At 42.1% G+C, this 27,289-nt stretch overlaps 1 protein-coding gene across 1 annotated transcript in view; it reads right to left on the bottom strand.

Annotated features, from left to right (window-relative positions):
* Positions 1-27,289, bottom strand: part of ankrd26 (ankyrin repeat domain containing 26) — a 117,891-nt gene that overhangs the window by 59,342 nt on the left and 31,260 nt on the right. The window contains exons 7-26 of the mRNA XM_084169135.1: positions 26,383-26,534; positions 25,683-25,719; positions 25,412-25,484; positions 25,265-25,325; positions 24,983-25,182; positions 21,687-21,891; positions 21,520-21,581; positions 21,337-21,424; positions 16,557-16,609; positions 16,386-16,464; positions 16,227-16,271; positions 14,726-15,052; positions 14,486-14,590; positions 14,300-14,376; positions 7,273-7,517; positions 6,452-6,667; positions 6,097-6,127; positions 1,948-2,089; positions 1,361-1,574; positions 958-1,141 (exon numbers count right to left, since the gene is read on the bottom strand). Of these exons, the coding sequence (XP_084025261.1) occupies positions 958-1,141; positions 1,361-1,574; positions 1,948-2,089; positions 6,097-6,127; positions 6,452-6,667; positions 7,273-7,517; positions 14,300-14,376; positions 14,486-14,590; positions 14,726-15,052; positions 16,227-16,271; positions 16,386-16,464; positions 16,557-16,609; positions 21,337-21,424; positions 21,520-21,581; positions 21,687-21,891; positions 24,983-25,182; positions 25,265-25,325; positions 25,412-25,484; positions 25,683-25,719; positions 26,383-26,534 (2,596 nt within the window). The remainder of the gene's footprint in view (positions 1-957; positions 1,142-1,360; positions 1,575-1,947; positions 2,090-6,096; positions 6,128-6,451; positions 6,668-7,272; positions 7,518-14,299; positions 14,377-14,485; positions 14,591-14,725; positions 15,053-16,226; positions 16,272-16,385; positions 16,465-16,556; positions 16,610-21,336; positions 21,425-21,519; positions 21,582-21,686; positions 21,892-24,982; positions 25,183-25,264; positions 25,326-25,411; positions 25,485-25,682; positions 25,720-26,382; positions 26,535-27,289) is intronic.

Raw genomic sequence — 27,289 nt, 5'->3', positions numbered from 1 at the left:
GAGTTTACGATATTTGCAGAACATTATGAGTTCAGACATATAACCTCTAGTCTACTATATCCTAAAAGTAACAGAAAGCCTGAAAAAGGTGTGCAAATCATGAAGAGACTTAAAAAAGGCAGCACACAGTGGGACTGATCCATACTTGGCTTTATTGTCTTACAGAGCAGCACCCTTGGAATGTGGCCGGTCACCTGCAGAAATCTTAATGGGACGCAAGTTGTGTTCCAGGTTGCCTATTTTCTGCCTGAATGACTGCCCATTAGCTGTGTAGGACAGGGCCCTGCAGTTGAAGGCAAGACAAAAACTCTACTATGACAAAACTGCTAGTGTTGTCACCGTTGGCAGCTCAGGATGTGGTTCGAATTCGGGGTCCGGATTCATAGGATAGAAAGGCTCCTGTATTGGAGGAGGTTGTGCCTCGGTCATATACAGTCAGGACAGAAGATGGGGCTGTGTATCGGCGCAATTGACAAAGACTTTTGAGAACCCAGGAGACGTTTGAGGACGCTCAAGACACAGGAAAAAGAAACCAGAACAAGTGGTGATGTTTAATGGACCAAAGACTGAGAGGCTGATTCATTGAATTGTTGGGGTTTGTTTTTATATTTTCACTATTGACTATTTTGAAACTGGGATTAATTGGTATTTGTGAATTGACATTGCTTGTTGATGAAATGTGTATGTTTGTAAAAAAAAAAAAGTATACAAAAAAAAGGAAGATGTATTGATGTGGTTCTGAGTGATTGTTTACGACACTCTTTTACGACACCTGTGGTATATGTGTGGCAATGGCGGAAGAACATTAAAAACTGACCGATAGAGTGCTAGGTCAGGGGTCATCCACAAAGTACAACATATCAGTGTAATCTAGGTATAAAATAATTATGTTATTGTCATAATTTAAATGTAGGAAGAGGAGGGCTGAGAGAAAGAGAGAGACAGAGAGCATTTGACCTGTTTCATATTGTTAAGGATGGCCCTCATCTCCAGCTCCTGGTTCCTCACGGCCAGCTCCACCTTGTGCTTTTCCTCGGCCTCGGCCCGGAGCTCCTCCTCCTTCCTCCGCAGCATTTCCCGCGTCTTGTCGTACAGCATGGAGGCGTTCCGGTGCTTCTCCTGCTCCTGCTTCAGCTGGAACCTACAGAACACAGAGAGAGCAGAGGGTCACATCTACACTTAGTGTGTTAGCAGAGACAGAGAGTGAGAGGAGAGATGATAAAAATGAAAGGGCGAGCGAGAGCGAGAGAGCGAGAGATGTGAAAGAGCAGAAAAATATGAAAGGTTCATTGAGAGGGAGAGAAAAAAAACATTGTCTCATAGAACGACAAAAAATACCTCTACTCTTTGGCTAACTTACTTAAGGTTGTTGAGGTCCGTGTTCAGCTCCAGCTGCCGGTGATCCAGGGCCTGCTTGCCGTCCCGGCTTTCCTCCAGGGAGGCCCTCAGCTCGCACCGCTCGGCCTCCAGCTGGCTCACCTTGTCGGACAGGCGCCCATGGCGGGCCCGCTCCCTCTGGATGGTGCGCTCATACTCGTGGAACATGTTCTGGAGCTTCACGATGCTCACGGAGTCTGAGGGGACAGAGGGGTGGGGTGGGAGGGGAAGGTGAGTAGGGTTAGAGCCTTGGGGACTTCCTCAATTCATCTTTCCTGGATTCCTCGCCTCCTCAAAATGCATTGGAGATAAATGTCAAAGGGGAGGGACCTTGGATCTTCTCCTCAAATACTAAGGAGGCAAGGAGATAGAATGCGAGAAATCCTGGAAAGACTGTTTGAGATAGAGCCTAGGATACAAAGGCTACATTGTGGTTTTAAGATATCAGCTGATATTATCTACAGAGATGGATTTAGACATACATGTGTTATTGTACTACCCCCAAAAATAAACTTTAATCCCCAATCAAACAAGACTTGGTTAAAGTGATAGATTTTGGGCCATGTGTACCTAAAGTGGTAGAGTCGAGCTGTTTGATGAGAAAAGAGGCGTGACGGTAGCCAGAGGTGGGGTCTTCGAGGTCAGATGTGGCCGTGTCCGATGACTGTGTGAGCTCATCAAAGTCTTCCGCGATCTCCATCTCGCCAGCAGTCTGAGGTTGGGGACGCAACATAAAACAGATCAAAGATTTACACTACATACACTATATCCATGTGTAAAAGTTGGTATGTTTGAGGGCCATTTGTGAATTTTAACTAAACTCATGACATTTTCTTAAAGGGACACTGCACTCCAAAATCAACGTTTGTCAGATGTTTTCAGAGCTCAAAAGTCCACATCCCAAGCCATCGGTTCTGAACTGAGGAGATTGACATTAAAATTTCAAGTATCTCAAATTGATTGTGTAACTCAACGAAGCCACTTAAAGTCACGTAAAACATTTTAGCACATTTATTGGAAATGAAATGCAGAAATATTTCATTTATGTAAGTATTCACACCCATGAGTCAATACATGTTAGAATCACCTTTGGCAGCGATTACAGCTGTGAATCTTTCTGGGTACGTCTCTAAGAGCTTTGCACATCTGGATTGTACAATATTTGCCTATTATTCTTTTCAAAATTCTTCATGCTCTGTCAAATTTGTTGTTGATCATTACTAACCAACAATTTAAGTCTTGCCATACATTTCCAAGCAGATTTAAGTCAAAACTAACTTGGCCACTCAGGAACATTAACTCTCTTCTTGGGAAGCAACTCCAGTGTAGACTTGGCCTTGTGTTTTAGGTTATTGTCCTACTAAAAGTAGAATTAAATCTCAGAATGTCTGATGGAAAGCAGACAACCAGGTTTTCCTCTAGGATTTTGCATGTGCTTAGCTCCATTCCGTTTCTTTATCCTGGAAAAACTCCCCAGTCCTTAATGATTACAAGCATACCCATAACATGATGCAGCCACCACTATGCTTAAAAATATGGAGAGTGGTACTCAGTTATGTGTTGTATTGGATTTGCCCCAAACATAACACTTTGTATTCAGGACAAAAAGTTCATTGCTTTGCCACATTCTTAGCAGTATTACTTTAGTGCCTTGTTGCAAACAGGATGCATGTTTTGGAATATTTGTATTCTGTACAGGCTTCTTTCTTTTTACTCTGTCAATTAGGTTAGTATTGTGGAGTAACTACAATGTTGTTGATCCATCCTCAGTTCTCTCCTCTCACAGCCATTAAACTCGAACTAGTCACCATTGGCCTCATGGTGAAATCCATGAGCGGTTTCCTTCCTCTCCGGCAACTGAGTAAGGAAGAACGCCTGTATCTTTGTAGTGACTGGGTGTATTGATCCACCATCCAAAGTGTAATTAATAAATTCATCATGGTCAAAGGGATATTCAATGTCTTTTTTTTCTCTATTTTTTACCAATAGGTGCCCTTCTTCGCGAGGCATTTGAAAACCTCTCTGGTCTTTGTGGTTGAATCTGTGTTTAAAATTCACTGCTCAACTGAGGGACCTTACATATAATTGTGTGTGTGGAACAGAGATGAGGTAGTTATTCAAAAACCATGTTAAACACTATTATTGCACACAGAGTGAGTCCATGCAACTTATTATGTGACTTGTAAGCACATTTTTACTCCTTAACTTATTTATGCTTGCCACAACAAAGGGGTTGAATAGTTATTGACTCCAGACATTTCAAATTTTTTTCAAAAAACATCATTCCACTTTTGACATTATGGGGTATTGTGTGTAGGCCGGTGACAAAAAAAATCTAAATTTAATTCATTTTAAATTCAGGCTGTAACACAACAGAAATGTGGAAAAAGTCAAGGGGTGTGAATGCACTGTAGTATTCTTTCTAACAAAGATATCTTCACATATTTCAGGATGTTGTGTATCCCTGAAAAAAAAAAATCAGAATTCAAGCAAATATAACAGTTTTGAAAACATAGCTTGTCCAAAAAAAGTGGTCTCTTGGTAGAACTTACCCCGGATATGGGGTAAATTGTACTTTAAAAAAAAAACTTTTAACATAGGCTCAGGCCCTGGTGTAACCACATACCCCAGCGATAAGGCCTTGCATTAGGCCTGGGAAGAAAACACTTTTAATTGTGGCATTGAGGGGGGCGAACCCAACTGAGGAAGGCATTTTCCATCATTTGAACTTGACTTTCCACACAAATGCGAGTTGTCTTCAAAATACTAAATTATGCATAAAACTGACAAAATGTTGTCATAATTTGTATGATTAGACATTGGCTCAAGTTGCCCCTGGCCAAAAGGCACAATTTACCCCAGAGCAAACATTTTGACTATATTAGCCCAAACACCTACAAAAATGCAATGCTAAGACCATATTGTAGCTTATAGAGACCCCAACTGATGTATAAAACAGTCTTAAAAATACCTACTATGGTTTAGATACAAGCATCATGAAACCTATACACAATAAATTAAAAACACTTTGTGAACATCAGTTTTTTGGACACAACTTGCTTACAACTTTTTCCATGTGGTTTCTTCCTTCAGACTCCATGAAATGATTACCTCTTCTAAATATTTGGTCACATTATTAATTTTGTGTATGGTTTCCTAGAAACAAGGGGTGGTTAAACTAACCCTTTTGCACGACTTACCCCACTCTCGCCCATAGGTACCATTGACTTGCATTGGATTTTTGCCACAAATCCTAAAATGTTATCATTTGGAAACAGTGCCAGGGAAACAAAACTAAAGCATGGATTGGTGCCATACCTTGTCCACAGATTGCTTAAGGGGTAAGGAAACCAATATGTGATTTTGCAATTTGGGTGAACTATGAAGCTGAACGATATGGACAAAAAGTTATATTGCGATACATTTAATTAGGTTGCTCGATAACGATAAATGGACACCTACTTTACATTAGCGGCAGGGCTCTAGACCATTTTTTTCCAGTGCCAAGTAAGAAAACGGAGATGATAGCCTACAGTCGTGGTCAAAAGTTTTGACACAAATAGTAATTTTCACAAAGTCTGCTGCCTCAGTTTTTATGATGGCAATTTGCATATACTCCAGAATGTTATGAAGAGTGATCAGATGAAATGCAATTAATTGCAAAGTCCCTCTTTGCCATGAAAATGAACTTAAATCCCCAAAAAACATTTCCACTGCATTTCAGCCCTGCCACAAAAGGACCAGCTGACATCATGTCAGTGATTCTCTCGTTAACACAGGTGAGAGTGTTGACGAGGACAAGGCTGGAGATCACTCTGTCATGCTGATTGAGTTAGAATAACAGACTGGAAGCTTTAAAAGGAGGGTGGTGCTTGAAATCATTGTTATTCCTCTGTTAACCATGGTTACCTGCAAGGAAACACATGCCGTCATCATTGCTTTGCACAGGCAAGGATATTGCTGCTAGTAAGATTGCACCTAAATCAACCATTTATCAGATCAGTCCAGTTTTAGTAAAGTGGTGCCATTACCTCAATATTAAGAGGTGAGAAATAAATGATATACTCACAGAAAGCTGTGACTCTCATCTCTGTTACTAGACCAACAGTAGTTGCTTTGGAAACTGTATTTTTCCTGCAATTGCATTTTGAGCAACGGTCATATGCTTGTGCTTATCAGAATGCAGCTCTCCCTCCGTGCGAACTCTACAGTGGGTAGAGGGAGTGAGAGTGGCTTGATCACACAGCATCCAAAAGGGAAAAAGGGACAGGCTAATACTTTTATAGCAGGAATCAACATAATGCTTAGGCTATTACTGTTGAGCAAATAATGATATTAGAACAATCTACAGGAACGTTCTGTAGCAAAATCAATTAATATTACCGACGTAAGCTAAATACTTTAGTAAGAGGAAGGCAATGTCGGTAATTTTTCGTTAAATCGTCCCAGCTCTAGTGAGCTATCCCTTTAATGGAAAAGATAAGTGCTGCAAATCTGGACATTATCTAGTGTTTATCATTTCCATTAATTTTGTACTGTGGTATATAGATCTACTACACAGATAGCCTAGACATTAATTTACAGTCTTTGATTTTGGAGTGTAATGTCCCTTTTTTTTAAATCATGCCATTTTCTTAAGGATCTCAATGAATGAACATTTGGGTGCACAAAGCCATGGTAATAGTGTAGGGGAAAAAAGACCAAAAGCCAGGAATTTACCTTGTCCTTCCGATGCCATGCAGATAGAGACCTGACAACGACAAACAAACACAAACAGAAGAAGAGCGGGAAAGATTATTTAGGAAAACGTCACGAATGCTCGCTCCTCAAGCTGTGTGCAAGGGTGCCGACAAGTAGCACAACTTATTTCGTAGAAGCGCGATGGTATAATGCAGTATACCTTTCAAAATTAGTAGTTCAAGAGTTCGACATGCAACATATTTGAAAGCAGAAAATAGAGAAATATAACAGATGAAGTCAAAAGAAAAGTCCAGATCATATCCCACCACCAATCATTGAACTGTCAGAGTTAGTGACATCATCAGTAAAGTAAAATGTCATACTGCATATATACCTTCCATCATCGTCCGACACTTCACTTAAAGTACTATCGTCAAACACTGAGAGGGGGTCTCCTGCGTTAACATGGTTAGCTGCCTGGGGAGCTTGGCCATGCCTGGCTCCCCCCAGAAAGGGTAACTGTAAGGTGGCCTCGTTAGATACAGCTCTCCCCTCCTTCTTCTTCTTCTGCTGCTGATGACGTAGTTGGTCCTCCAGGGCCCTGTCAGCGCTATAGGGAGAGCATAGACCTAGCGGTGAACGTCATGCCCCATGACAGTAGCCAATAGCTGGGAATATGGTTGATTGCCCTGGAGTGGGAGGTGTCATTTAAGTAGTGGCAGCAGGGTAAAGGACAGGGGAAGGAATCAAAACTAAACCAAAGTACAGTTGTGACATGGGACTGTATTAGAGTGGACCAGGGTATGATAATGGGAGACAGTCGGTCTGCCAGCCGGTCTCAACTCGGCCATTGGATAGGTATAAGCAAGGAAGTGGCAGGGCTTCCACTATATTGCTTTCACCTTACAGAGCTGCATTTATCGAAATGGGTAGGGCCAAGGGTGAGCGGTAGGGAGAGAATTGGAACGGAATGTCTTTGGTTGCCTTTGGACTGCTGGTCTTTAGGTGACAAGTACAACTGATGTCTTAGCTCATTTGATACCACTTTTGCAAATAACTGCTCCAAGTCTAATAGGCCTCTTGATTCTGTCAGTGAAGTTCTGATTGTCCTCTGTCCTTTAAGAACCTTATTGCCTGGCTCCTAAAGCTATGCACAATGACAAAGCAACAGGAATTAATTGGGGGGGGAAACTAAATCAAAACAAAGACACATACCTCTTTGGACTTTTGGACCAGTGTCTTTGGGCAATACTGTCTGTTGCTCTGAGCTGATGTTCGCTTTCTGTTGCACCATTTCCACTGTGTGACTCTTTAGGGTGTCCTAAACTGGTCTCAGGTTTCTCCTCTTCTTCTTTGTCTAGTTCACGTTCACACCGTCTTCTCTTTAATCCTCCTGCATCCCATGAAGCACTTGATTTTTGCAGCACCTCCATGTTGGTCTTTGTCTGGTCTTCGCCCAACTGAAAAGACTGGGTAAATGTTTAATGATCAAAGCTGCAGAATTAGCCTTACACATACTGCTTGAGAATGGTTAGTTTAAGCCGGCCTTTAAAATGTGTTTTGGAGCAGGTATACTACCATACCATATATAATTTAGTCTGTCACCCCTCCCCTGAGAGACCTAACACCTTCATGTAATATGTTCCAAATAGCACCCTATACCCTAGATAGTGCACTACTTTTGACCAAAAGTAGTGCACTGTAGGGAATATGGTTCCATTAGGATGCAACCATGGTTAGGCTTAACTACAGGGATGCAGCAGCTTTACAGGCAGCTCCATTCCTATGCAATACTATACAGCTACGTTAACCTTTCACAGAGCAGACATTATCCAAAGTGCCTGGAAAAACACATTCAAAAGGCTGGCCAAATTGTTTTAGTTAAGAGTGTTTTCAAATTCCTTTTGTTCGATTCGAACTTCTAACTTGAAATATCTTACACTATTAGAACTGAGTGGATGGAATCTACTGAGTGAGAAAGGGGAGGGCAGAAAGTTTACATTCTGTCAGAACATGTTATTGTTAAATCTCATGTATCCTATGGAGAGGAGAAGGGCAACAGTCTGGTTTCAGTCACAGATAAGGTAGGACAGCCGTGAGTATTGGCTGTCTAGATGTGCAAGGACACTCAGCCTAGAAGGAGGGTATAAATATATGTGCTTGTGTAAACATGTCTTTGTCTTATGCAGCTGTTTGACCCAGTGGTTGAATAAACTTGGTTTGAGGTTTTTTTCTAGTCGTCCGTCTAGTTGTCCGTTTAACACTTTCATCAACGTTAATGATTTTAGATGGCAACTGTTTTAGTGTAACAGGGTAGCACATTAAAGGGATAGCTCACCCAGATATGTGCTTCCTTACCTAGAAATCATTAGCATTTTCGAACAAAACCAAATGGATAAGGACAGACGGCAATCTATGCTTTGGTTTTCTTAAACTAGCCACTGCCACCAAATGCTAATATTAGCATTTGACCAATGTAAGTCAATGTCCCCCAGTTAGCATGCCCAAATCATCAAAAAAAACAACAACAAAAAAACATTGATTAACTCAACAACTTGGTTTGAAGATGCTTTGAGATGATTGGAGCATGCCAACTAGGGGACAGTGACTTACATTGGGTTTGCTAAAAAAATGAAAATGCTAACATTAGCTAATATTTGCAAATTTGGCTGAACTATCGCTTTAATGTCCTCACAGAAGCATGCACAAAACACTGTGCAAATGAAACACAACTGCTACACCCACACATCAGTCCAACCTGGCTTATTTTCATAGAAAATAAGGGTGTTTCTATAGGTAAACGTTCACCACTTCACACCACACCAGCTAGGGAGAATGAGCAAAAGAGAAAAGACCCGAGAGTAGCAAACAACTGTTTTCTCAACATGTGGCCGCATGCAAAGCACACCGATGGAGAAAAAGACACAACAATAAACAAAAAAAATCACTACAAGAGAAGATGGATGGATGATGCTCCTTTGAGGGTGGATGATGAGGCGTTGGTGAAATCCAGGAAGCACACAATACTACAGCTGAGAGAGAGAGAGAGAGAGAGAAAAGAAAGAAAGAAAGAAAGAAAGAAAGAAAGAAAGAAAGAAAGAAAGAAAGAAAGAAAGAAAGAAAGAAAGAAAGAAAGAAAGAAAGAAAGAAAGAAAGAAAGAAAGAAAGAAAGAAAGAAAGAAAGAAAGAAAGAAAGAAAGAAAGAAAGAAAGAAAGAAAGAAAGAAAGAAAGAAAGAAAGAAAGAAAGAAAGAAAGAAAGAAAGAAAGAAAGAAAGAAAGAAAGAAAGAAAGAAAGAAAGAAAGAAAGAAAGAAAGAAAGAAAGAAAGAAAGAAAGAAAGAAAGAAAGAAAGAAAGAAAGAAAGAAAGAAAGAAAGAAAGAAAGAAAGAAAGAAAGAAAGAAAGAAAGAAAGAAAGAAAGAAAGAAAGAAAGAAAGAAAGAAAGAAAGAAAGAAAGAAAGAAAGAAAGAAAGAAAGAAAGAAAGAAAGAAAGAAAGAAAGAAAGAAAGAAAGAAAGAAAGAAAGAAAGAAAGAAAGAAAGAAAGAAAGAAAGAAAGAAAGAAAGAAAGAAAGAAAGAAAGAAAGAAAGAAAGAAAGAAAGAAAGAAAGAAAGAAAGAAAGAAAGAAAGAAAGAAAGAAAGAAAGAAAGAAAGAAAGAAAGAAAGAAAGAAAGAAAGAAAGAAAGAAAGAAAGAAAGAAAGAAAGAAAGAAAGAAAGAAAGAAAGAAAGAAAGAAAGAAAGAAAGCAGGAAAGAAAAAACGCAGGAAAGAAAAAACGCAGGAAAGACAGAAAGAAAAAACGCAGGAAAGGAGAGAGGAGAGTCAAACGAGGCCAATGAGGCGTTAAATGTCACTCTGGGAACTGTCCACAGTCAGCACCTCATTGGGTGAGGGAGTGGTTGATGAAGTGAAGAACTGGCGTGGACAGAGAGAGAAAAATAATGCTCACTTAGCTCATGAAAAAAAAAAAAGATAAATACTAAAGGAAAATGACATGCAGACTCTTGGTTTCACTACTAGAGTATGTCGACCATTTCCAATAAAAGAAAAGAGAAATGGGAGGAAGTAGAAGAAAAAATGATTGTCTAGAAGAGGTATTTCCTGGCATTGTTTGGGCCTTTTTTCACACAGACTCAGCTGAGGTGATGGAATGGGAAAAGCGGAGAAAGAAAGAGAAAGAGAGAAAGAAAGAAAGAACAAGAAAGAGGTGGGGGGGACTATAACGGGAGCGATGGAGGTCATAATCCCCTACCTCTTTCCAGAGCAGGGCCTTCTCTTTCTCCAAATCCAGGAACACAACCTTCAGCATCCCTACCTCGTGCTTGAACCTCTGCAGGTCTTCTTCCAGCTCTTCGTCTGAGGGAAGTAAAGGAGCTGGGGGACACACACTGCTCAATGAGGGGGGCTGAGACTGGGAGGGACGCACTTTGGGTTCTTCTTCGGACATGGAGGGGCTCTTCTCATCATCCTCTTGGACTTGCCCTGGCCCACGTCTCTCTGCGGCAGGCTTTGGTTTGGTAGTAGTACATTTGTCTGGGCTAGGGTTTGTCTCTCCTTCGTTCAAGGACGAGTCCATATAAACATTGTCTGATTTGAGTTCCACTGAGGCTGCATTGCAATCTGTGAAGGTCTTGGTGACATCATCGATATTGTAGTCTACTTCTCGCTCTCCATCGATTCCCCCAGCCAGTTCAGGCGAAGCAGACCTGTTCTCTGGCTCAATGCCACCGAGGACCTCTAGGTCCCTCATCTCACTGTCCTCGGCACTGGGGCAGAGGTGGGAACACCCGGGGGTGTCACAAGGCGGAGTCCTGTCTTCGCAGTGGGAGTTGTCAGGCGACTCGGTCATAGAGTCCTCCAGCCCGGACTCCCTCTGCTCAGGAATGGTCAGCAGGACTATATTGCTACTACTCCTCCTCGCCCTGCCCAACAGACAGACTATAGGCTCCCCCACCTTCTCTTCATTGCTGGACTCTTCCTCAGCGGTTCTGGCGGGAGATTCAACCATCTCTACATTCTCCTCCTGTTTTTCTTCTTCTTCTTCTGTAGTTTCGTCAGACGCGGATTCAGCAGAAAGTTCTCCAAATTTCTCCTTCAGTTCGGCTGCCACGTTCTTGTAGGAGGACTTGACCTCCCTCTTCTCCACCTCTACCCATATTTTTTCATAACGTTTCTCCCAGCCTGGCTCTTCCTCCTCCTCTTTACCAGCTCCCTCTCTTTCTCTAACTACATACCTCCCTTCTTTCTCTTTGTACTCCTCCTGCTCCTCCCCAGTTTGGGACACGACAGGGTCAAGGTGGTATGGGTTACTTACGTCTAACTCTGATGCCTCTAATGCAACGTCTTTCTCCTTTGATGGCATGAGTAGACAAAGGAAATGGTGTTAACACGGACGCCTACAATGGGATCTACAATTAGAGTCTACAAAACATGAATGTTCATAAAAACACTGAAAACACCAACGTTCAAAACAAATTGTGTGTAGGGGCATGCAGGTAACATTCAAACTTGTACCACTTTGCCACAATAACCAGACTAATATTATATACATTTCATAAAATAGTCAGCAGTCAAAATTTGGCACATTAAGTATTAATGATGTAATTATTCTGATTGTAAACTGGTTCTGGTTGAGAAGACATATAGCCATTGTTACAACCAGATAGAAAATACATATTTTGGTTATTATCTGTTCAGATAATCAGTTTACAATGAGATAAATACATATTTTTTGGGTTGGTAAAATGTCCTTATGCAACCAATGACCTCATAATGACATCATTGCAACTAGTTTTGCCCACTGGTTGAGAGAGGGACTACATAGTTGGTTCATAAGCCAGTCTGTTGTGAAGGGGATGATGGCAGACGAGATGGGTGATGTGGATGAAATGTAGCTGTGCTAGGTGTATGATAGGCTATATTGTAAGGTAGGGGATATACTGTACACTACAGTATTATGATGTACAAAATGTGACGAGGTAGGGTAGAGGTGATCGTTCTTATGAAGGCCCAACGGTTATGGATTTTAATATCTAGATCAAGATTTTAATTATGAGTGTGAGTTTCAGCTATTCCTTCCTAAATGCTCATATTATTTTTGTGTTGCACCTCGTCGCAAGTTGGTTGAGCCCATTCTACTACTCTCCAGGGTTGAGGTGGTAAAATAAAATCTATTTAAAGTTGGGGATTGTAGCGATTTGGGGGGGTATGAGATGAGGTAAGATGGAGAGGGTATTCCCTGACAAAAGCCCCCACCTCTTGTGGCTGCTCCTCGGGCTCTGGACTGCTCTCACTCTCTTGCTGCACCGGTGAGGGCTTACGCATATAGTCACATAGCCATCTCTGATCAAACCAGATGGGGGGAAATAATCTTATTTTGGTTATTTACCTATTTGGTCAGATAACCAGATTACAACCAGATAAAGAGGTATTTATTTGGTTGCTAACAAGACATTAACAAAACATCCTTATACAACCTACACACAACCTGACAATGACGTCAGTGCAACTATACTGAACCAAAATATAAAAGCAACATGTAACAATTTCAACGATTTTACTGAGTTACAGTTCATATAAGGAAATCAGTCAACTAAAATAAATTAATCTATGGCTTTCACATGACTGGGAACACAGATATGCATCTATTGGTCACAGATAACTTTAAAAAAAAAGTAGGGGCATGGATCAGAAAACCAGTCAGTATCTGGTGTGACCACCATTTGCCTCATGCAGCATGACACATCTCCTTCGCATAGAGTTGCTCAAACTGTTGATTGTGGCATGCGGAATGTTGTCCCACTCCTCTTCAATGGCTGTGCGAAGTTGCTGGACATTGGCGGGAACTGGAATACGCTGTTGTACACGTCGGTCCAGAGCATCCCAAACATTGCTCAATGGGTGACATGTCCAGTGAGTATGCAGACCATGGAAGAACTGGGACATTTTCAGCTTCCAGGAATTGTGTACAGATCCTTGCGCCATTGGGCCGTGCATTATCATGCTGAAACATGAGGTGATGGCGGCAGATGAATGGCTCGACAATGGTCCTCAGGATCTCGTCACGGTATCTCTGTGCATTGAAATTGCCATCGATAAAATGCAATTGTGTTCGTTGTCCGTAGCTTATGCCTGCCCATACCATAACCTCACTGCCACCATGGGGCACTCTGTTCACAACGTTGACATCAGCAACCCACTCGCCCACATACACACTGTCTGCCATCTGCCCGGTACAGTTGAAACCGAGATTCATCTTCATCACACTTCTCCAGCTTGCCAGTGGCCATCGAAGTTTAGCATTTGCCCACTGAAGTCGGTTATGACGCTGAACTGCAGTCAGATCAAGACCCTGGTGAGGACAACGAGCACGCAGATCAGATGAGCTTTCCTGAGACGGTTTCTGACAGTTTGTGATGAAATTCTTCGGTTGCGCAAACCCAGTTTCATCAGCTGTCCGGGTGGCTGGTCTCAGATGATCCCGCAGGTGAAGAAGCCAGATGTGGAGGAATGGCATGGTTACACGTGGTCTGCGGTTGTGAGGCCGGTTGGACGTACTGCCAAATTCTCTAAAACAACATTTAATTCTCACGCAACAGCTCTGGTGGACATTCCTGCAGTCAGCAATTGCATGCTCCCTCAAAACTTGAGACATCTGTGGCATTGTGTTGTGTTACAAAACTGCACATTTTAGAGTGCCTTTTATTGTCCCCAGCACAAGTTGCACCTGTGTAATGATCATGCTGTTTAATCAGCTTCTTGATATGCCACACCTGTCAAGTGGATGGATTATCTTGGCAAAGGAGAAATGTGTGCACATTTGAGTGAAATAAGCTTTTTGTGCATATGGAACATTTCTGGGATATTTTATTTCAGCTCATGAAAAATTGGACCAACACTTTACATGTTGCGTTTATATTTTTGTTCTGTATAGTTTTGCCTACTGGGTTAGATAGGGACTACATAGGGTGTTCATAAGGCAGTGGTGTAGTGGGTGATGAGAGACTAGATGCAGTAGAGGTGATGGAGATTATTTGTAAATATGCTGGGGATATGATAGGCTATATTGTAAGATAGGGAATATACTGTACACTACACTATTATGAAGTAGCCAATGTGATAAGGTAGGGTAGAGGTGGTAAAGTAAAAACGTTTGATATATTTTAAAGCAAGGAATATGGCGCAATTTGGGGGGATATGAGATGAGGTAAACTGGAGAGGGTATTCCCTGACTAAGGCCCCCACCTCTTGTGCCTGCTCCTCGGGCTCTGGACTGCTCTCACTCTCTTGCTTCACTGGCGAGGGCTCACGCACAGGGTTATCTGCAGGAAGAGAGAATCTGTTTTAACAAGAGCAGCAGCCGACGTACGTCCACAAATAGTCACAGTCATCATCAATGCTAATTAATTAGGTCAACTTTAGGTCACGCACCAGGTTTCAACACTGCGACGGTCTCTGTTATGTTTGGTAATTGCTTCCCAGTCCTGACTGGGCTGGGGGTCGAGGTAGTCACATGGTCGGAATCCCAATCAAAGTCTAAGAACAAGGAAGAAAAAGTGAATTTACGCACTGCTTACATCCTTGGCGCCAATGGGCAAAAAGCCTATCTAAAGTTAGCCAGAAATACACTCAAAAGTACAGGCAGTATCTATAATCTCCTTACTCCCTTACCTTCCTCACTCTCTGTTCTCTGGAGCAGCATCTTCCTAGCACGGGGCTGGGGCTGGAGTTGGGTTTGAGGGGTAAGGGAGCGCGGGCTGGCCAGTGGGAGGGGTCTGTCCGAAAGAGAGTGTATCTGCTCCTTGGGACCGCCCCTCTCAGCTATTGCTGCTGTATCTGTATCTGGGATGTCTGGCTCCTGCTCCTGGACAGCCGGCAGAAGGATGGGGGATCGGGAAGAGGCCTCCTCCCTCAGCTCCTCGCCACTGGGGGAGGGCCCTCTGTGGCCGGGGAGGGTTCTCCTGCTAGCGGTGCTGGCCGTGTCCCAATCAGAGGCATCTGCACCAGTAACACAGGAGACAACAGTCAGACAATAAGCATGTTTGAGGGGATCAATTTGAGCAAAGTAAGTAGCCTTCCAAGAGCCTTGGCTTGTTCGAGCCGGAACAGCTCATAGCAAGAGTCTATCTCCTGTTTCTAGTCTAACGCAGGGCCTTACCCCCAATCTACAGTGGGGTCTGAAATTATTGACACACTTGATAAAGATAAGCAATAATGACTGTATAAAATAAATAATTTAAATACTGAGCTATATTCTATGCCAAAAAAAATGGGGAAATAATATTATTTTATTCTAATACAATTGCTCAGAGAAAGATATTTTGCTTAACAATACTTTTTTTCTCTCAAAAAGGTAAGGGTCAAAATTATTGACAACCCTAAAGATTCTTATAAATAAAGTAGTCAAAAGTTTAGTGTTTGGACCCATATTCCTAGCACGCAATGACTACATCAAGCTTGTGACTCTTAAAACTTGTTGGATGCATTTGCAGTTCGTTTTGGTTGTGTTTCAGATTATTTTGTGCCCAATAGAAATGAATGGTAAATAATGCATTGTCATTTTGGAGTGACTTTAATTGTAAATAAGAAAATAATAGTTTCTAAACACTACATTAATGTGGATGCTATCTTGATTGCGGATAATCCTGAATGAATCGTGAATAATGATGAGTGAGAAAGTTACAGAGGATCAAAGATCATACCCTCAAGACATGCTAACCTCTCACCATTACCAATGACAGGGGAGGTTAGCATGTCTTGGGGGTATGATCTTTGACCCTCTAACTTTTTCACTCATCATTATTCACAATTCATTCAGGATTATCCGTAATCATGGTAGCATCCACATTAATATAATTTCTCCCCTTTTTTTTGCATACCATATAGCTCAGTATTTGAATTATTTATTTTATACAGTCATTATTGCTCATCTTCATCAAGGGTGTCAATAACTTCAGACCGCGAAGTAGCACTACAAATAGAAAAGCTATACAGAATCACAAAACATGTAATCTATTCCTACTGGATGTATGCACTGACCTGCTTGATTTTTTTTAGCTTCTTAAAAGTGTTAAATGAAAGAAAGAAATTGTGAACATGAATTATATGGTTGATAGAGTTAGTACTCAATGTATTGAACGTGGTAAATTCACTAATTTAGATGTGAAGTTACCTTCAAGATCATCAACATCACCCAACCCAAGCTCCTCCATTATGTCTGTGGAAGAGAATTTGGGAAAATGTTGCACAAATGGAAGGGCTTATTTTTACAGTATATAATACATCAAATTGACATTAATAAATACTAAAGCACTAAAAAACCTTTGCTTACCAGTCTTTTTGTCAGCATCTTTTTTGGACAGTACAAGCTTGGTCAAGATAGACAGAGTTTCCCTTTTGATTTTCTCTGGCTGTTAAGACCAAGAGGCAAACATTGTTACATTTCACACCAAGAATTGTGGCTCATAACTTTCTTGAGCGTTTTCCTGACGTCTGAACTCACCGTCTTTTCTGGGACATTGTCGGCATCCTCACCATTATCATCATTTCTTAAAACTGCAAGAGAACAAATGGGAATGTGGTGAAACATTGTGATTGGCTGAGAGAGCACAGGAGCTAATCAACAGACAGGAGGACAGCACAAGGCTCCGGTACAGTTGGATAAGCTGGCTTGGCCGTGCTAAATGAAGCCAGAACAGTTTTAGTCTCTCATGCAGATGAGATCATGGTTAATACAGAGACAGTAGGTGGTTAGGGGAATGGACGAGCATACCAAAACAGCTCTGGGTCCGTATCCACAGAGTCTCAGAAAAGGTCCTAGGAATCCTGTTAAAACTTGTTTTAAGACTTTTATATATATATATTTTATGACAGTGTGATGAGTGATGAACATGAATTTCTCAGGTCCTTCAACGTTGCAGTCATGACACAAGTAGCGCTATGCTGTCAAATCCTCCCACGTGTTTCTAGTTTGACCAGCTGTTTCCAGCCACTGGTATTGTTGAATTTGGTATTTATATTGGCATATTTGCTACCAACTATTTAGCTAGCTTGTAGCGCAGTGTTTCATTTGCAAAGTGATCTCCTCTACTGTAATGAACAGTGTCCTGATGAGAGCAACTTTTCTGTGCCAGGCAAAATCACGTCTGCTCATTGTTATGGATGTATCCAAATAAATGTCATTAGAAAACAGCTTAAACAAACACAAATGCAGCTACTTTGCTGTTATTCTGGCTGCACTGCTTGACCTGATTGTTAGCAAACAGGGGATAAGAAAGTTGCCAGGCAACAGAACAAAAAGAACGAACGACTGGGTCGTGTCCATAGAGATGGAACAAATAGAACAAACGACTGGGTTGTGTCCATAGAGATGGAACAAAAAGAACGAACGACTGGGTCGTGTCCATAGAGATGGAACAAAAAGAACGAACGACTGGGTCGTGTCCATAGAGATGGAACAAAAAGAACAAACGACTGGGTTGTGTCCATAGAGATGGAACAAAAAGAACAAACGACTGGGTCGTGTCCATAGAGATGGAACAAAAAGAACGAACGACTGGGTCGTGTCCATAGAGATGGAACAAAAAGAACAAACGACTGGGTCGTGTCCATAGAGATGGAACAAAAAGAATAACCAACTGCGTCTCTGGCAACCTAACCAATAGAACTAACGACAAGGAGGTTGAAAAAGTCCATTATTTCCACGGTAAGGTACAAAACTTGGGCGTTTATCCCTTACATGTAGGTCTAGATTATTTATGGATGAACATATAGAAATATACTCCAAAGCAATTGCATGTGGCGCAGGAACCACTGACTCGCTGCATTTTTCTATTATCAAGACACCTGCTGGTAACTCTTCACTGGTTAGAACAGCTCATGAAAAGTATTATTGTCTATCAACAATGACAAGCCACCGGGGTCTGACAACTTGGATGGAAAATTACTGAGGATAATAGCAGACGATATTGCCATTTCTTCATTGGGATGCTTGATTGTAGACATGCTCATGCCATTTATGTTAGTGCAGGGTGAGCTGCACACAGTGGACTTCCTGCTAGGGCACACTGCCTCAGTGCTAACAGTATTACTCTGGTTCATAGGCACATGATTACTGCATACAATAGCTGTGGGATCAGCAGAGGCATTCAGGGCAGTTAGAGGGCCATAAATTAGGTTACTTACATTGTGTCTTCCAATGCCCCTGGGATAATACATTTGCTGAAGCATTATGACAATTTAGTGACACAATGGTAGGGATTAACTGAGCTGGGGTCATTGTTAAGTCATTGTCTCAACGCAGCCTTATAATTTACATTTTAGTCATTTAGCAGACGCTCTTATCCAGAGTGACTTACAGTTAGTGAATTAAAAAAATATATATACTGGCCCCCCGTGGGAATCGAACCCACAACCCTGGCGTTGCAAACGCCATGCTCTATCAACTGAGCTACATCCCTGCCGGCCATTCCCTCCCCTACCCTGGACGACGCTGGGCCAATTGTGCGCCGCCCATGAGTCTCCCGGTCACGGCCGGCTGCGACAGAGCCTGGATTCGAACCAGGATCTAGTGGCACAGTTAGCACTGCGATGCAGTGCCTTAGACCACTGCGCCACTCAGGAGACTATAATGCTGTGAAAGGATCCAGGAACCCAAGTGATTTGCGTGGTCCTCTGTAGCTCATTTGGTAGAGCACGGCACTTGTAACGCCAAGGTAGTGGGTTCGATCCCCGAGACCACCCATACACAAAAAAAAAATAATGTATGCACGCATGACTGTAAGTCGCTTTGGATAAAAGCGTCTGCTAAATGGCATATTATTTATTATTATCCTCATAATACGAGCTTGGTTTCCAGAAGGTATCAAAATTGTCAATAAATGTTACACCCACAGAGCTGCAATAGTCTCGTAGCCAGTTATGGAGGGCTAAAAAAGTCTGCTGAAATGTTCAATACCACGATTTAGGGAGGGCAGTGGGCCAGATATTATGGGGCATTTGTTGGTGTCAAGCAGTGACCAAATCAGTTCTTTAAAATCCATCTTCAGCTGTTCTGAGATGCCCATCATAATGTAATTGATTCCCACATGAACTAGACTCCATTTCCTGATGCTGGTTTAAAATGTTTGGGAGCAGTTTATGGATGTCCTGTAATCGTGCTCCTGGAAAGCACAAGGTTTTTGCTCCAGGGACTGAGATATTTCTCACCATTGAACTGCCCAATACAATGTCCGGAGAAGGGAATAGAGAAATCTGCCCATTCCTACCCTTCAAACAATTCATTGAACCTTGCACGGTTCCACGAGAAGCAGGATAGCGTATGTCCGCTGCTCCCGGTGTCAAGTCCAGACCTCCCAAAGCAGGCAGTGCCCCGTCAGATCCAGAGAGAGGGAAAGGAGCCGAACTTGACGACGAAGCCGCTGCTGGAGTCAGCGTACTTGGAGTCAGCACTGCCATCGCAGACACAGGCAATCCCAGCGATGAAGGTGCAGGTAGATCAGGCAGCAATGCAGCGAAGCTATTCCTTATGTCAATCTGCTCCGAACCTGTCGCAGTCACTCCCGTCCGCTTAGCAGCATGCTGCTGCCTTTGGTTTCCACGACTTGTGACATGGGACAAGCGCTGATTGGAACAATCTTCTTGCTGTTCTCTGTCTACTTCATTACAAGATGGAGGAGAAGCAGATGGAGACGACTTCCTTGGCGGGCAAGTTCCATGTAGCACAGGCCATTCAGATAGGGACAGATGACAAGGCGGGGAAACATCCATCAGGCCCGTGCGGCGCCCAGCCATAGGAATTGAGAACGAGAAAGTTATAATTTACGTTTTCCCCATAAATTCGTGCAGAACTTAGATTTGCTTGCTATGCATAGCCACCTCATTCCTGTAATCCTTCGCTAGCAAAACAATTGCCCCATTGGAACTCCGGATTGTCAATATTGTCCCGGACAAGAGCGTAATAAACACAGCTTCTACAGCGCTGGAAACGTTTGTTAGCTTTTCCAGGTGAAGCGGGCTCCATTGCAACCTAGCTAGCAGGTGTTGACACAAACACTTATAACATTTAAATAAAACAAAGTAAAACTTCGGAAACAGGCCGAAGTAACAGGTCGAGGCACAGGCGGTATCAGAGTTTGTGACAGGAAATTACGTCAATATATTTGCCTGTATTTACCCCCCCAAAATGAAATGCTAATTAGCTGCTAATGTGGTAAAGAACTACAAACACCATGATGATCTGGATGAGACTGACGAATTGAGGCAAAGGTAAGAATCTCTGGATTAACTATCTAATGTTAGCTAAAATTAGTAATGAATAAATTGGCTAAATGTATTTAAATTGAAAATTCCATAAACTGTCTTGAGCAACTTTTAAATTGACACAATACCTGTTAGCAAATATGTCAGATAGAGATGACATGCAGGGAGCTTGCAGGGATTTGTAGTCTTGCATGATGTCTACTTTGATGCTATTTATCATTTTCGAATCTGAGAGTATATAGAGCCGAATATATTGATAAAACTCAAATTGTCCGAGAGAGATTTACATGGTTATCAAAACGTCTCACCAGGGTAAGCTTACACGAAACACAGCTCTTATTTTAAGTGTTTCTAAAATTCCCTATGGGTAAAATGAATGGTGGAAAAACGATAGGAACCATTTCCCTGTTTGACCGCTAAGTGTTATGGGTATTATGACACCTCCACTGTGGGGCTCTATGGGCACAGGCATAAAAGCTGGTCTAGCTACTGAAGTGAGACTTTATCCTCGTGTTTCTTGGATATTTACATGATTTTGTTCACAAGTTTTGGAGTCTGCTTCCACTGCTAGCGAAGAAAATAAACATCATAGGCCTCTACTAATCAGATTCTCACAGGCACAAGTGAAGACTCAAGTGGCCCCATTACCACAGTAACCATAAATGTTTGGTCTCATCTGTGATATTTTGGTCACAAATATTACATTAAATATAACAATATACCACATTAGTTCTTAATAGAAAGGCATTCCTTGTTTTAGAAACATTACTAAGCATGATTTTTATTTTTTGGTGTAATTAATGCAACAACAAAAAATATTTTGGCAGGTATTTTTTTAAATCTACCTGCCACAAAAATTTTACTATTTTTTGCAGGATAGTCATACTTGGAGCATCAAATGATAGCTGGAATGATCGCAAAGAAAGCATGCTATAATGGCGGTCATCCATCATTTTGCTTAGAGATCATCAAGTGCTGATGGGGTTAAAACATTTACAGATAAATGTGAGAATGAGAATTACCTTCTTTGTTCTCCTCTGAAATAATGGAAACATGTGGCACCTTTGCAGGATCTCGGCCATGCTGTTTTCTGGGACTGCCAGACCCAGACTGGAAGAGGAGTTTGTCTGTTAGTAAATCTGACAGTATGGCCATTGGCCAATGCTACCAGGAAGTCCAAAAAGATTCCTTGTTTTTTACAGTACCTCAGTGTCCCATGAGTCTTCCTCATCATCTCCCTTCTCCAGACCCAACTCAGAAAGGAAATCTAAGGAGGAATTGTTTTGAAATGTTGCATATTTTCTATTTTTATTTCTTTTGTAGTAAAGTACTCTCTGGACAGAGATTTTTATCTCTAGATTTAGCAAGTTACCTCTTTGTTTTTCTTTGGAGGTGTCTTCACTTCCTAGGACTGGTGAATCATCATCAAGGGGATCGTCTTTTTCCTCTTCTGGCTGATGTTTTGTCTTTCCCTTATCCATCTCCTCCTTGTAGCTTTTCTCTTCCTCATCTTCTCCATCACCACCTCTGTCTTCCTCCTCCTCATCATCTTCTTCATCCTCTGTGAAATCTTTTTCCTGAGTGGAGAAAATAATTTGTTAAGGCTCTGTTAACAGCAACAAGCACCTGTCTGATGATGATTATACAGTTTATTCTCACAGTAAGAAGACTAAATAGTTTCCCACAGCAAATATATCTAATATTGGTTTGGGTTTGAAAATCATTGAACTACATGCCTAAAGCCTAGTTGTTGTACTATAACTCACCACCTATAACTCTTACCCGTTTGATAGGCAGATTGATGCCTTTGACTGGGTCTTTATTGTCTCTGACCTCTAATGTTGCCCTTTCAACATACTCTGGCTCATCCTCGAAGGGTGAATTAACATCGACATCATCAATGTCTGTTTGAGGTAATTCTTCCTCTTGATCTGAAAATCCATCGCTCATGTCAGACTCATGCTGCTGAACAGCAGCGACATAAGTACAGTCTTTGCTGTGGGTACTCTGTAGCTCCACGTCATCCTTCTCAGGTTTGTCCTCATGAGTTTCACCAGGGTAATTCTGGTCAGTAGGCTCCTGGTCAAGTCCACCTTGTTCGTCATAGATTTCATCTATATCCTCTATTGGAGTGTGAGCAGCATTCATAGCATCAGGCTTTGGGTCATCCTCGGAATCAGCGTCTGAGGCAGCCTCGTCTTCACTTGAAGTATTTCCAAACATTTTACTAGTCTCAGGACTGTGTTTGATAGGTGTCACTGGAGGTCTACCTGATTTCGCATCATCCTTCTCACCAATGCTCTCGATGTCATCTTCTCCTAGTGTGTTATCAGAATCGTTTCCCTCATCAGGAACTTTGATAGTACCGCTGGCAAAATCGTATTGCAGTTTTTGGTCTTGGCTGTCAGTGTCTTCGCTTCTCTCTTCGTCTTTGTCACTCATGTCATAATCCTCTCCCTTGTCGTCTGCCATCTCTTTTCCATCCTGCCAATCATCTTCAAAGTCTTCATCAATCATTGACACAGGAATTGACTCATCTGACTCAACATCCTTTTGGGGTTGAGATAGATCCAGTTCACCAGCCCCTTCATTTAACATCTCCTCGTTTGCAGTAGTAGGCCTGGATAACGCACTCATAGGCCTGGTTATTGGTGATAGCAAGTCTCTTGGAGTTGGCCCTCTCTCCAAATTGTCCATGTACTTTATCTCTCTTCTGGGGGACCTTGGAGGGCTTGTCCATTTACGAGGAGAGTTCTCGTCTGTCTTGTGTTGAATGGGAGAAATAGCTTCTTCAGGTTCTGGAGACCCTGTAGCTGCTATATCCCCATTCACATAGTCATCATCATCATCATCATCATCATCATCATCATCATCATCCCAACCATCATCATCATCATACATCTTTTTATCCTCAACTTGTTCACCAATTCCTGGTAAATCATCATCAAATGAATCTTTAATGGCAGCCTTTTTCTCTCCTGGTTCTGGAGACTCTGCAGGAGAGGCATCGTCATTTGGCATCTCCTCAACTTCATCTACCACATCTTTGTCTTCCCAAGAATCATCAGAACGCTGTTGGTCCTCTGCCCGGATTCTTGGTGATGCGACACTCAGGCTTGGTGACAACTTACCTGAATCATGAATCTCTAAACATCCATCTCTACTGGGTGAGGCACCTTTTTTGTCATTGTCATCTGATGAAGAATCCCAGGAGGACTTGGGTTCATCTACCTTTGGTTTTAGTGAGATGCGCTTTGGTGATATGCTTTGTACGGGGGAGGTTGATGGTTCTAGCTGGAAATCTGATCTTAGATCTTCTCCTTCAAGATGGGGAATCACATCAATTACCTCATCGTCATCTTCTTTAGTGGTTGAGGCACCATTGACTTTGTCATTTTCATCTGATGGGGAATCCCATGTCAAAGACTTGAATGTATCTACCTTTGATTGAACAAAATCCTCATTTAGCTCATTATCATCATCATCATCTTTAGTGGGTGAGGCACCATTGTCTTTGTCATTTTCATCTGAATGGGAATACCATGAGGATTTGTGTTTATCTACCTTTGGTTTAGCAATGTCATCATTATCATCATCATCTTTGGAATCAAAAGAATCGTCTGAAGATCTTGGCCTATGCGTTTCACCCTGAGAAACTGCACTTGTGTTGTTTGGCTCCCCAAGAGTTGAGGTATGATCTAAAGTTTCTCTGATATTATCTTCCTCATCATCAGCAATAGGTTTTGCCTCATCACTCCAGGAGTCTGCAGGTGCATCTTCATCACCAATCCCTTCTTCATCATCAAAATCTTCTACGTTTCTCTGTGATGGAGGAATTCCTGTGCTGTGTGGGGGAGTCTTGGGCTTTGCCGGCGAACCTGGCTCTGGAACAAACGTATTATCTGATGTCCCATTTAGCTCATTACCTAAACTGTCCTCTTCATCCGAAAACCTGGACTCTACCCTGATGGCTGACACCACACAGTCCTCCTCTACATCTAGAGTCACTACGACACCATAGTTTGATGTTCCAACTAGAATCTCAGCATCCATTCTCTCATTGGCTTGGCTCTCCGCATTGGAAACATTCTCAGGAGCCCCCATCTCTCCAGCTGTATCTACATGCTCTGAACCAGCTACTACAGTATCAGAAACCTCGATACCGGGCATAGTTTGATCATCCTCATCAACAATATCAACAGCTTCAGCATTGGACGTTTTGAGCAATTCCTCTGCTCCAATTCCTTCTGCTTTGACCAAAGTCACAGTAACGTCACACTCTTCCTCCTCTTCACCTTCCTGCTCTTCATCATAGTCATCTTCGTCCTCCTCATCGTCCTCCTCATCTTCCTCTGGATCTTCATCATCATCATCATCTTCATCATCGTCATCATCGTAGTCTTCATCGTCTTCGTCTTCGTCATCATCATCTTCATCATCCTCATCCTCTCTCTCAGGGCTTTCCTCAGGTGAGTCTCTACCTCTCGCCTTACTACCAGACGGCTGCTCGGAGGGCAGCTCACTCCCCTTAGTCTCCTCCAGCTCCACTCTGTCGCCTTCTGCTTGTAAATGTGTTCATGGATGAATAATAGGAGAAAAGGGAGAGAATAGAGAGAAAGGTGTCACCCAGAAGCTCAAGTTACCACAGTGTTAGCTACACTACATTACCTTCCTGGAACTCTGGAGAGGGGTGGAGGTCATCTGGGGAGGTTTGGAGGTAAAGGAGGCAGCGGGTGAGGGGGAGACTAGGTGCTGGGGGGCGCTGCTGGGTGGGAAAGCCTTGGGGAGGGATGGGTTTCTCTGGACTCGGTTCTCACTCTCGGACTCAGGGCCGCTCCATGGCTTGTCGAGATCGTTTACGGGTACAGCTACAGGGCAGGGGTGATATGTTACTACACAGCCACAGACTAACAGAGGGTTACTAATACGTGAACAAACTTAAATTATTACCGTCATTCTTTCCCTTTTTGGAGGCATTCATCAGTTTCTTTAGGTTTAGCTTGGGATGTTTCTGTGAGATAAGGGAAATCATATAGCTAGTCAAACTCAAAATGAATCAACAGATGGTTGTGCAAATAATGGATTCATCATAAAGACCTTTGGGGTTATATCCAATTCGTCCTGTTCATCTGAGGATGCCCAGGAATCGTCAGCCGCACTTTTTGAAGCCCTACAATGTAAGTCAATTTGATGAAGAGAAGTAATGAGGTTCATGTTTGTGCAAATGTACTTACTATATCAGAGAAGATGTAGCCTGTTCCACCATCCTGACCACTGCGCTTTGGTTTCACTTCATCCGTGAAGCGAAACAGAACGTAAGCTCGCGAGATCAGGATGGTCGAACGAGGCTAAGATGATCATTGCTTACCGACTTATTGACTCTGTTTGCGAATTGTCTTCAACATCTGCAACACAGTAAGCCAAATTAGTATTGACTGTGCATCACTTTCAACAGTTCTAGGTGTGTTAACATTTAAAATCAGCTGATAATCACAAACAACAAAAGACATACATCTTACACTGCACATTTTCACACCCTAACAATCTTGAATGAGAAAAGCCACTGGGAGAAAAGCCACCTACAAAAACACTGCAATAAAGCATATAGAACAACAAGCTCAGACATCTAACCTCATTAGGATCAAGAGAGCCAACACTAGCTGAACAGAAACTAGTCAGTTAAGTACCGAAGTTAGACCTTAGATGGAAGCTAATTTAGCCTAAATCTCTCACAAATATGTTCCTTTCATTCTTTGAAATTAAACAACGCTTGACAAGTTTGTCTGATCTTGTTGTGCTATTTTCACTGCTGGCAATACCTCTCCCTCCTTCACTCGCTCCTTGCTCTAGATCCAGCCAAGTGGTATTGCATGAGGGGTAAATGAAACAATCGAGGTGAACGAATAATATTAACATGGTAATGAACATGAAAAACTGCACATTGCCATAACAACCCGTTATAGCAGACAATGCATACGGTAACTGACATTTGCGTTATAGTCATTAGTAAACAACACACATAAACCAATGTAACATTATGATGAGATGAAATTGAATCCTTTACGTACCATCTTTGTCAGTGGCTGGTCCCCCAAGAGAGAAGCCTGCTTCTTGGGAAGGGCTGCCCAACATGGAAGCTCGCTTCTTTTTGGCCGGGGCGTGGGCGGGAGACGGCATGGACTTCTTCTTGGTGCCATGCTCAATGATGAGATGGGAACAACTGAAACCGGGATGACACAGGATTGGAAATGCATCTACTGTTAAATAAACTTTATTGATCCCAAAAGAGGAAATTGGATTAGTCACCAGCATAAGTCACATAAAAGGACAAGAAGACACACAGGCATACAACAGAACACAGAGACAATATGGCTGGTGGAACAAGAATAGAACATCTATAGAAAATAATAAATTATGTTAACTGTGCTAAACAACTAAGTAAAGACAATGGACAACAAACATCATTGTGCTGTTTAAATCAAATGTTATTCCTCAGATGCTTCGTAAACAAACGGTAAAGGAAAGGTGTAGACTAAGAGTGAAATGCTTACTTATGGGCCCTTCCCAACAATGTCGGAAAAAAAAGAAAATAGAGAAAAAATAGTAAAGTAATAACACATAATAATAATAATAATAAAAGTAATAAAAAGCTTGCAACCGGCGTTACAATTCATCTCAAAGGTGTTCGATGGGGTTGAGGTCAAGGCTCTGTGCAGGCCAGTCAAGTTCTTCCACACCGATCTTGACATCAGTGCCCGACCTCACTAAGTGCTTTTGGCTGAATGGAAACAAGTCCCCGCAACAATGTTCCAAAATCTAGTGGAAAGCCTTCCCAAAAGAGCGGAGCCTGTTAAAGCAGCAAAGGGGGGACCAACTCCATATTAATGCCCATGATTTTGGAATGAGATGTTCGACGACCAGGTGTCCACATACTTCTTCTTGATAAAATAGCCCTTACACAGCCTGGAGGTGTGT

The sequence above is a fragment of the Coregonus lavaretus genome (genome assembly GCF_964263955.1).
Source record: "Coregonus lavaretus genome assembly, chromosome: 9".
In the NCBI taxonomy this organism is placed as follows: Eukaryota; Metazoa; Chordata; class Actinopteri; order Salmoniformes; family Salmonidae; genus Coregonus; species Coregonus lavaretus.
The sequence above is the reverse complement of the archived record's forward strand: the minus strand, read 5'-3'. Positions and strand labels throughout refer to the sequence as shown.